Source organism: Amia ocellicauda, chromosome 8, assembly GCF_036373705.1.
Source record: "Amia ocellicauda isolate fAmiCal2 chromosome 8, fAmiCal2.hap1, whole genome shotgun sequence".
Lineage (NCBI taxonomy): Eukaryota > Metazoa > Chordata > Actinopteri > Amiiformes > Amiidae > Amia > Amia ocellicauda.
This window is the reverse complement of record NC_089857.1, coordinates 36,377,820-36,389,862: the sequence shown is the minus strand read 5'-3', so window position 1 is coordinate 36,389,862 and position 12,043 is coordinate 36,377,820. Positions and strand designations below refer to the sequence as shown.

The 12,043-nt window shown below is 36.4% G+C and overlaps 1 protein-coding gene across 9 annotated transcripts in view; it reads left to right on the top strand.

Moving 5' to 3' along the window:
* Positions 1-12,043, top strand: part of pam (peptidylglycine alpha-amidating monooxygenase) — an 81,122-nt gene that overhangs the window by 36,709 nt on the left and 32,370 nt on the right. For all 9 annotated transcript variants that reach the window (XM_066711267.1, XM_066711268.1, XM_066711264.1 and 6 more), the window contains exons 6-9: positions 6,288-6,373; positions 6,608-6,691; positions 9,146-9,194; positions 9,953-10,020. In XM_066711267.1, the coding sequence (XP_066567364.1) occupies positions 6,288-6,373; positions 6,608-6,691; positions 9,146-9,194; positions 9,953-10,020 (287 nt within the window). The remainder of the gene's footprint in view (positions 1-6,287; positions 6,374-6,607; positions 6,692-9,145; positions 9,195-9,952; positions 10,021-12,043) is intronic.

Sequence of the window (12,043 nt, the reverse complement as noted above, 5' to 3'; positions counted from 1 at the left end):
TATGACCTTATCATCTCTTGGTGATCATTAATCCTTGTTGGATTTCCTTTACACTGCTATCCATATATTATACTAAAAGAAGAAAAAAAAAATTGAATTGCAAAAGGCTATTTTAATTTAATAATAAGAATTAAAATGTATATACTTCATATTAAAATTGTTGCAGAGGAATACAACTCCAAAAATGTACTCATGTGGGCTAAATCAAATTTAAATCTGAATATATTGCAGATTTTATTCTGATATAAAAATGATGTGTGTCATATATGTACACACTGTTTTTAAATCAAAACCATACAAATAGTGTTTCCTTGGGCCATATTTCACCAGATTGTTTTTTTTGTTCCATGAATAATACAACTATTGGTTTGTGCTGCACCCAAAGTATTAAAAAGCCCCCCCCCCCCCGGGTTTCTTTTAGTATATTCATGTACTTTTTGGGAATAGGCTAGCATCCGGTACTTTTTGTGTTTAACAATTAAACCATGTGTTTAAACGTTGAACTCTCTTAAATATGTTTATAGGTAGAATTCTTTACTTTTCTGAGACATTGTGATGATTCATGAATACAATATATGATGATTAGATTACAGTGTGTGTGAATTATGAATCAATTTATAGGCTATATTCTTTACATTTCAACTCCTTCAGTATTTGCTGTCTTGCACAATCTGTTCAGGATTCAAAATAGCATTGTGTGTAGACATGATCTAATCTCATCCGCCTGCTTTATTTACGACTGTTTGTTGTAAGGTTGCACACTGCTTATATTCTCTTCTAGACAGTGTTGCTTTCTGTGCTGAAATGTACATTAATTGGGTTTGGATAGTATTTTTTGCATTATGTTTTTGGAAGAGGACCAATTCAGTAGTTTGTGTGAGGCACTCTGCAAAGGAATACAAACTGCTGTTCCATTTTTACCCATGAGCGAAGCTTTGAAAGGATAAAGGCACAGAGTAAACATAGCGATTAAAATTGCTACTTAGAGGAAGCCAAATTATTTTGTTTTGACTTTTATTAACAGAAATATAATTATTTATATTATGGATTTCTGGCTCTGTACACCACCACAATGGATTTGAAAGGAAACAATAAAACAAGATGCGTTTTAAGTGTTGACTTTCATCTTTAATTTGAGGGTAGTTATGTCCAAATTGGGTGAACAGTGTAGGAATTACACCCATTTTTATATGTGGTCCCCGCAATTTTAGGGGCTCAAAAGTATCGGGATAAACTAACATAATCATGAATTAAATTGTGAGTTTCATTACTTGGTTGGACATTCCTTTGCAGTCAATGACTGCCTGAAATCTGGAACCCATAGACATCACCAGATGCTGGGTTTCTTCCCTGGTGATGCTCTGCCAGGCCTGCACTGCAGCTGTCTTTAGTTCCTGCTTGTTCTTGGGGTGTTTTGCCTTCAGTTTTACCTTCAGCAAGTGAAATGGATGCTCAACTGTATTCAGGTCAGGTGACTGACTTGGCCATTGCAGAATATTCCACTTCTTCATCTTGAAGTCTTGGGTTGCTTTTGCAGCAGTCACATCAATTAATTCAAGGGAACCAGTTCCCATGGCAGCCATACATGCCCATGCCATAACATGCTTCACAGATGAGGTGGTATGCTTCGGATCCAGAGCAGTTCCTTCCCTTCTTCATACTCTTCTCTTCCCATCATTCTGGTACAAGTTGATCTTTGTCTCTCTGTCCATAGGATATTGTTCTAGAACTGTAGAGGGTTCTTTCGATGTTTTTTGGCAAACTCTAATCTGGTCTTCCTGTTTCCTGTTTACATCTTGTGGTTAACCCTCTGTATTTACTCTGGTGAAGTGTTCTCTTAATTATTGACTTTGACACAGATACGCCTACCTCCTGGAGGGTGTTCTTGATCTGGCCAACTGTTGTGAAGGGCTTTTTCTTCACCAGGGAAATAATTCTTCTGTCAACCATCACAGTTGTTTTCCATGGTCACCAGTGTTTTCTTTCTTTTTAAGAATGTACCAAGGTAGCTGATTTGTGATTGGTGATAGTGATAGTGATGTGATGTCTATGGGTTCCAGACTTCAGGCAGTCATTATCTGCAAAGGATTTGCAACCAGGTATTGAAACTCACAATTTAATTCATGATTGTTAGTGTGTCCAAATACTTTTGAGCCCCTAAAGTTGGGGGTACCACATATAAAAATGTGTGTAATTCCTACACCGTTCACCCAATTTGGATGTAACTACGCTCAAATTAAAGATGAAAGTCTACATTTAAAGCACATCTTGATTACCAACATTATGACAATTGTGTCACTGTACAAATATTTATGGACCTAACTGTATATACATGGATTTGGGTAATTGGACTAATTGAGTTTCAAATTTAAGTAATATTAAAATTGAGCAAGGATGGGTGATGGTAATACAGTCTTTTCACATGAAGACAGACATTCATGAGCATCTGAATCTGAACCAAGGATTATGGGTCTTGGCTATGTATTATTGAGATGAATCAACCCTAGTCAATTCGTCCACCATTCCCCTGCTAATTTATAGATATAATATATAATAATAGATTGCAGCATGACTTGCCCCGTGATATTTTCCTAATGGGGAATGCGGAGGAACGTGAGCCACTGCGAGTGTCATCACTTCTTAGCTTTCATAGGCCGGGGCTGTGTTCCAGCTCTTAGCTCTGACCTGCTGATCCCCAGGTGTACAAACCGCTTTCTGGGGCCCTCTGAGATTTGCAGCCTTATTGTGCTAATGTGTGCATGGGCAACTTCTTTTGGCTGTTTTTTTTTTTTTTTTTTTTTGATAAAGAGATTATCACAGTAATTTGCTCCTATTGAAGTATGGTTTCTATATCTCTAATATGGTCATATATTGAAACCAACATTTCATCTTTAATTTATAATAGTTCATCATCATTATGTTCCACAAGTAACAATATTGCTTTTATATTGTGTAAGTCACCCTTTATAAGGGCGTCTGCCAATAAATAAATAAATATAAATAATAATATTCAGTACGTTTTTTTTTTTTTTTTTTTTTTTTAAGAGAACAATAATTATTAATCATTTATTTATATAGGATAAATTTATTGTCAAATGGATTACAGTTTTATTAATACCTTAAATAGGATGATCCATAATAAATCAACAGCATTAATGTAGAATATGTACGTCTGATTTTGATAAACATTTGATTCAGAATTTCTGTATTCTGTGCATTCACTACATTTTTCACATTATTTCACAGCACTAAATATATCTAATTATGTATTTTCTATGGGTTGTTTTAATTGTTCCTTCTTAAATCAACTAGTCCATAAGCCTCAGAAAAACTAAACGGAGCAAATGTCTGTGGATGGACTGAATCTCATTATACTCTAAATATAGAATGCTGATAAACTAGTGCCATGAGCAGAAAGGGAATCCACAGATAAGAAATGAATCTGTTCTGTCTTGTGATATTCTGCAGTTAAAATAAATTACTTTAATGTCTGTTGTATTTATCCCAGTATTTTATTGCAAACAGGTAGGTAATGTGTGCCGGTTCATTATTGTTATGCTTCACTGTGGACATCCACCAGCGAGCTAGCAGTAATAAACTTGCACATTACCATAGCAACCCCAACAATCTCTTTAAAGAGCAGGAACTCCCTGAGCTGACCCCAGGGAGATTTTTTTGTATCATTCTCCACCAAGGCTTTGTGATGAAGAGACAAAGAGATTATTATACAAATAAACAGTATGCGGCAAAGTCACTGCCTATTATGGGAATATGCGGCTAGCGATATTCTTCAGGATTCAGCTTCCAGTTTCATATATATTCAAACATTTCACCACACTGAAAGCACTATACCTAGGGGACAAAAATCAATACATGCTTATGGCACAAATTTCAGAGTTGATAGAAATATAGAAGAATTTTTCCGCTGTTCTTCTCATGGATACAATTGAATTCCTTTAACCCCTACAATTTTTTTATTTTATGTGATGATTATAGTTTTTCAGAGAGCAGCTTTATGGAGTCAGTTTTGTATTTATTTAGTAAAATCCATGTAGTTCTGTTGCATGTGTTTATTTTGACAAGGGCATGTGCTGCTTTGTGACTGCGAATGCTGTATATTTGACAGTCCCTCACAAATGGTCTCAGCATCATACAACTGTAATGCTTTCTCATTTGTTTAAAATAAGCTGCAGTTATATGAAGAACAGTTTTACAACATAGATAATGACAATCAATCTGAATCAGGAAAAAATGTTTATAAATAATTTTATTCTAGATTTTTAGTGTGCATTTCACTCTTTTATTGTACTACTGAGTCCTCGCCATCGTCCCCCACCCCCTCTAATAACCTCTTATCAAAGCCTGAATTTATTGCCTCCCAGCACTTTCTCACACATTTAGGATATTGCTGCATCAGCCCTTATTAATCCTCCCTGTTTTTCATGAAAATGTGTCTTTAACATCCTTTGGGAATTAGCAGTACAAAAAGCTTGCGGGGAATTATAAGCAGCTGCTCCAGCCAATGGGCATCAATATATCAGTGGGGGGCATCAAAACCAGTCATACCACAATAGCAGTATGGTACTAAAACTACCAGTAAGTCTGAATATACTGATTTATACTGTACTTGTATATTGGTCAGCTTGTGTATATTTTTTAAATTTTAGAACAGAACCTAAATTACATATTTGAAATTGAAATATGAATGTGTTGCACTTCTTTATGAACTTCAAAAAGCATTTCACTTCAATTCGTTTTTTTATTTATTTACCGATTCATTTATTATTTCCCCTGCTTCTCTTTATTCCATTATATACATTTCAAGCTTCACAATCAAAACGACATCAGGGCATAGTTTACATGACCTTCGTTCTGTAGGCTTCCAAAAAGTTAACACTTGAATGTATTGTAGATGCGATCATGCAATAGTATATTTCCTGGCACAAATCACCCTACTTTTGGCAGGCAGGACACTTTTAGTTGGCTGGGCTAGCGCTACAGCAGGTGGTCTGATGTAGTTTAGTCTTAACCTTCTTTCCAGAAAGATGTGAATGATTAGTAAGCACATAGACAACAACTGTTAGGAGAGTTAGAGAAGTATTCAATAAGATACGATTTGAAAATTAGCATTTCTCAACAGCAGTAAGGTAATCAGAGGCCCATATGGCTTGTGGATCAAGTGCTACAATATGTTATAGTGAATCATGGAGGAAATGTAGCTTGTAAGTAACAGTTAAACTCTGTCAAAATGTAGTGGTGCTATGCATAATTACACATACACTTGGTGCATTGGTAATGTAAAGGATAGGCATGAAATAAACTGGAAGGTAGGTGTCTGTGTTTTGCTGTCACACCAAAGTGCCTAGCACAATATATACAATGTACAGTACTATTAGCAGCTGTCTAATAGGTTTACACCTCTGTTGTATATTCACTTAGTACACATGCATGCTGACATCAAATTTTCATACAGTGTTACCCAAAGACTCTGCCATAGTCCTCCTCTGATGGCAACTTAAATGTCAGGCTTGCAAAAATAGTGATGTAGCTCCAGACATAAAAAACAAAACCTTATTATAATTGTTTGAAAACATGAAATCGTGTTCCAGGGGTTTAGTACATGTAAGTGATTACATGACTGATGCAGACTGGAGTGAAGTTGCTGGGTGTATCAACTCTCTGCTGATATGTGTGTTCATTACAGCAAAGGAGAAAGACCAACCTGGTTATTTTAATTTTGTTTCTTGATTGTGTATTTTCTTTAAGTAATACAATACACAAATTAGTGTTTTTTAAAATAAAGCTTTTGAACTAAACCGGTAAGACAATTAAGTAATAAAGCAGAGTCCGCCTTTAATTGCATTGTTTATTTAATGTGCTATGTTTATATTCTTCCTATGACTTATTTTATGTTAACAGAAAACTTTTGAGTCCAGGAGGACCTCATTATTGACTTTGCTTCTGAATTGAGGTGCTTCATTAATTGGCCTTGTGTGCTTCTTTGTAGGTTTCTGATGTTTTCAGAAATACCTTAATTGCAAAATTGGGGCTCTGTTTGCAATGCATACCATATTGAATGCAAGGGGCTGGATAAAATTAAATAAACTTCACATTTTCCTAAATCGAGAAGATGAAAATATGTATACCGTTCCCACTGTATTGTGCAAAGCAAGAGCTGCATGAAACTTATTTCAAGCTACTCAAGAATCATTTGATTTTAATACCACAGAACTGTGCATCACAAACACTCTTTAATACTTATAACCTATTTTTTTTTTCTCTTATAGGAACTGTGGTGGTGGGACATGTAAAGATAAAGCTAATATTATGTATGCCTGGGCACGAAATGCTCCACCTAAAAAACTACCCAGAGGTATCACTTTATATTCAGATTTCATACTTCTACTTTTATTTATACTTTCTTATTATTTATACTATCCTTGACTTTTGTTTACTTTCATAAAACCGTAACAATTGAAATGTTTACTTTAGTTCACCTTTTCTGCTTTATAGTATTGTCTATGCAAATTAAATATTCAATAAGTATCTATGAGGTGCATTCCATACTTTTAGACATCTTCTGAATTTTTCTTTTTCTCATTTTTAGATGTTGGATTTAAAGTCGGTGGAGATAGTGGAATTAACTACTTTGTACTTCAGATTCACTATGGTGATATAAATGCTTTTAGAGGTAAGTCTGAAAGTAAATTAAAGTATCCAGATTGAATTGCAAGGGTTTGGAAATAAATAAATATTAATTGAATCAGCCTCATGTCATGGCTATAATCTGTAGTCACAGAAGCGATTTTTCTTCATTTTCTTTAAAATTCTGAATAAATATGAGATACTGCAGCCAATTGTGCATTCAACAAGAGTACACTTTAGTCTGGAAATCGGCAAGAGTGGACATTTGTTTTCCCAGCTCAATCAACTCTTAAAGTGGTTGACTTAACAGTAATAGCCTTGTCTTGCTAGTCTGTGCTAGGAAAGATGTTTTAATTATCATGTCAAGTGTGGAGGCTGCATATTGAATTTTTCTTATGATGTCACTGAATGTATGCTCAAGGTAATTGAGATCCCCCTGCTTCTGAATTATCGTGTTATGGAGGGAACTTTTTCCTTAACCAGCAAGGCTGGTGCCTTGTCAAGGCTCCTGTGTGTGAGATATGGAGTAAATTTATTTTAAAAGTGTAAGGAGCTTACTCTAAGGGGTGCAAATGGAATAAAAATATAAAACAACTTTAAGCAGATAAATCCTAAGGCTTTAAGGGAGTTGGACATTAAAGATGATTGATTTTATTAGTATGTACACAGGACCTTTGAGAATCAAAGGGATACTTTAAGATACTTTATTTGCATTTCCCATCTAATGTAATGTGTGTTTTATGCTGAAATGTATTACTGTCTCTGTTGCAGTATGGGAGTTTTTTCTTCTATTGATCCAAACATAAACAGCAGGCAGGTTTTCTATCATGCGAGGAATACATTACATTTTACCCTGAAATTGCTTCTTCACCTTTGCCGTATTTTATAATTTTTTTTCATTAAAATGCCTTTGTGAAATACATGGATAGATTTTGCTGTATGAAATATTTTTGTTGATATCTGCTGAACTAAGCAAATATCAGTAAGATGTTACTGAATTTGTATGCTGCTTTCAAGATGCAGGCCAGAAGCCACACCATAGTCACAATGACAGCAGGGCGTTCATCACATTGGTATGATCTTTAAATAAGCTGAAGAAAAATGTATTGGTTTCATGGCTTCTAACAGAAGATATCCAGTACTGAGATTGCTGTCAATTCTGTATGATGTGCAACTGTACTGAGAGCAGAGTATTGAGACCTTAAGGGAAAATGCACACAGTTTGTAATATTAAAAGGTTGCCCCAAAAATTTGTTTTGCCTCCTAATAAATTCTACCTGGTTTCTTGCAAATGCGACTATTGATTTGCTAAATCAGACTGCGACATAATGCATATCTATTTGTTCAGAGCACAGACATAGACTTGCACGTACACAACACAGTAAATCGATGGACAGACCAAATCAAGAAAAACTTGTATGCTTTCCTGGGGGTTGGCTGGGCTGTCACAGCATCATGTGACGGTGACAACTGGTGTTCTAAAGAGCATATTCTGTGTTGGAAAAGCTTCTGAAATCAGACCCCTGACAAGTGGTGTCCTGCATAATAACAGACACTGGGTGGATAACCCTTCAAATATCATAACATTTTGATTAATGGCAAATACTGATGGCATTACTCAGGAGATAGACTGCACTAATATTGGACAAAGAGTGTTTAAACATGCTCTTGACCCTTTTAATACCAGAGAGGTCCTTCTAATATGAACTTGTCATGTGCCCCATGAGTACTGTAATAGAATGCAATAGGATTTTGTTGTTGTTTGTTGTTTGTTTATTTGTTTATTATTCTCCCCCTTAGAGACCCATGGCAAAGCTCCATTAGTAGAGCAGAGATAGTATGGCAAAGGAGGGCTTTTGCTGGGAGGCCTCTGGCTATGACAAGACATATTATGCATGCAAATTAGTTGTTTTGTGTTTTTAATTGACAGCACTGGGGGATGAAGCCCTTGTGTTTTTTTACAGTGCAGGTATATTACTGGCATCTGCAACAATAAGTCACATAAATGCCCTGGAGGTGTGAGGGTAGCCTTTAAGGTAAACTGGTTGGTTTGGTATTCTCTGTTAGCCGATCCTGGTCCTTTAACAATCCTGCGGGTGCCCATGTTAATTTGCATTCATTTTCTGTGGCATATGAACTATACAGCTGGCTGACATGTCCAGAATATCCCATTAATAAACCCTTAGAAAAGAGACTGTGGGAATGTAGTAGTCTTAGACTTAGCTTCCCCCCCAAAAAAAATAGTGTACTAGCACCCTAAGAAGTGCATTTATTACAGTAATCCTTAATTTAATGACAGTAAGAGAAAATCTGCTCTCTGTCATCAATACCTGTACATTACAAGGCAAGCATGCCACTGGCTTAAAAAGGCAGATGTGAAGAGGGAAGCCCTATCAACGTCACAATTCTCAGATTAACATCGGCATGCTTAGATTACTGTGAATACATTTGAAGTTCACTTACATTGGAAACCTCTGAAGTAATCTGTTTTTGAAATCAGATAACCACCGAGACTGCTCAGGACTTACTCTAACATTGACATCCAAGCCGTAAGTATCTAATTTTGATCTAATTCCTATCATCTTAAATGCTTATAACATATACGTAAACATGTATTGATATTCTTAAATATGGGAGGAAAGGTTGTAACTGATATTTACAGCACCTGTATATAAGCACTGTGCAAAATCTCCAAAGCAGAATATCAGTTAGGAACAAAATTCTGTGCGCCTGTTCCTGAAGTACAAATTCTTTGATGGAAAGTATTACCTAAATGTATCCAGAAGATCTCGTGCCCAATTTATATAGAGTTGAGCAGCATATATTTATCACCCAAATATGACCCTTCTGCTGCAGAATGAATCTGCCTTGTGGCACTCAGCTGTGTAGTGACAGGCGTGCACAGTAACATAAATGCTGGAGGATAAAGCACAAATATGGGGATGTTATATGTTAGTCCTAAAATAGTGTATTTTCTGTTGGCAGTTTTCCAGTACTGCATTTGAATATTCTAGTATTTCAGCATTGTAGTTTCTAACAGTGAATGTTCTGTTACTTCAGCTATGTAACACTGGGATATACAAATTAAATCTGTAATGTACTCTGCTGTAGATTTTAATATATATACAGCTACTGGGTACAGGATTAGCCACACTTGAGCACTGGTAAAACCATAATAATATTTCAAACGCATCTCGTGCTATCAAGATTAGCTTTGGTAAAGGATCTGTCACAGAGGGTGGTATTCTCACAGAAACGCACATTGTATATTAGGTTTTGAAAGAAATGTATCTGCCTCTCTCTGCAGACAGCCTTTGATTGCCGGCGTGTATCTTCTCATGTCTATGGATACTGTTATACCACCGGGGAAAAAGGGTAAGTGGAAGCCACAGAGCTCATTATCATTCCTTTCTTTCATTGTAGCTGCGCCGTATTCGTGTTCTTTTGAAGTTTCATCTCACAGCAAGATACTGAGTGACAAAATATAATTCTCTTATTGTGCACTTATTTATTTCTAAATGCAAATCCTGGTCTTTGTGGGGCCCTTAATGCAATTATGATATGTTGTATTAATGATGCCATCAGCATATCAGATTTTTTTTCTTTTTTTTTCTCATCTAAAACCACCAACTTTTTTTTTTTAAGTTGTCTGAAAAGTATTTTCAGCCTGTGTCCACATTGTTGGAAATGATCCTTGAGTGGATTCCATGAAACACTAGTTTGTTGGGCACAAGCATTGCATTTTTAAAACATTTTCTTTTACATAAATATTTGCTGAAATGTTGTTTCTTGTATAGATTTTTTTTTTTATTATTATTTAACAATTAACATTTCTCAGTTCCTCTGTACAAGAACAGAGATGAGCACTCGTGAGTACGATACACGCAAGTTATAAAAGTTATATAAAAGCACATTAATATATATTGGTTTTCAGTTTAGACTTTCAATGAATCTGGAATTTGAGACAGTCCATGTTGAAACTTGAGTTTGACAGAAAGGGAGTAAAGCATTTGAAAGCTTCAGCCACAGCCGTAACAGGTTTTGTGATCTTAAGACAATGCTTTGGAGGTTTTGAAAGCAGGAGAATATAAAGGTTGTATTACTATTGCTCGTTTATGATCATTTTTTCCTCCAAATTTTCTCAGCCTTGAGTACAGTGTATAGTGTGAATTTGTCAGTGTTGTTTCTTAGGGCTTTACCACAGAGGTATAACCTTTTAAACCCTGAAGTGTTAGTCTGTTTCCTCAGAAATATCAATATTGATATGAGATAACATGCCGGGTTGTTTGCTTGGAAGTCCAAGCAGGTAGTTTAGAATTAGCTGAGATGTATACCTAGCACTCCGGCTGTCCTACAGAAAGACAAACAACCAAAACATTTTTTTTAATATTGAAAAAGTCCAGACCAGGGTTTCAACACTCGTCAGTTTTTATGGAAATATGTACAGTGAGGGAAAAAAGTATTTGATCCCCTGCTGATTTTGTACGTTTGCCCACTGACAAAGAAATGATCAGTCTATCATTTTAATGGTAGGTGTATTTTAACAGTAAGGGACAGAATAACAACAGAAAAATCCAGAAAAACGCATTTCAAAAAAGTTATAAATTGATTTGCATGTTAATGAGGGAAATAAGTATTTGATCCCCTTATCAATCAGCAAGATTTCTGGCTCCCAGGTGTCTTTTATACAGGTAACGAGCTGAGATTAGGGAGTGCTCCTAATCTCAGCTCGTTACCTGTATAAAAGACACCTGTCCACAGAAGCAATCAATCAATCAGATTCCAAACTCTCCACCATGGCCAAGACCAAAGAGCTGTCCAAGGATGTCAGGGACAAGATTGTAGACCTACACAAGGCTGGAATGGGCTACAAGACCATCGCCAAGCAGCTTGGTGAGAAGGTGACAACAGTTGATGCGATTATTCGCAAATGGAAGAAACACAAAATAACTGTCAGTCTCCCTCGGTCTGGGGCTCCATGCAAGATCTCACCTCATGGAGTTTCAATGATCATGAGAACGGTGAGGAATCAGCCCAGAACTACACGGGAGGATCTTGTTAATGATCTCAAGGCAGCTGGGACCATAGTCACCAAGAAAACAATTGGTAACACACTACGCCGTGAAGGACTGAAATCCTGCAGCGCCCGCAAGGTCCCCCTGCTCAAGAAAGCACATGTACAGGTCCGCCTGAAGTTTGCCAACATCTGAATGATTCAGAGGAGAACTGGGTGAAAGTGTTGTGGTCAGATGAGACCAAAATCGAGCTCTTTGGCATCAACTCAACTTGTCGTGTTTTGAGGAGGAGGAATGACCCCAAGAACACCATCCCCACCGTCAAACATGGAGGTGGAAACATTATGCTTTGGGGGTGTTTTTCTGCTAAGGGAACAGGACAA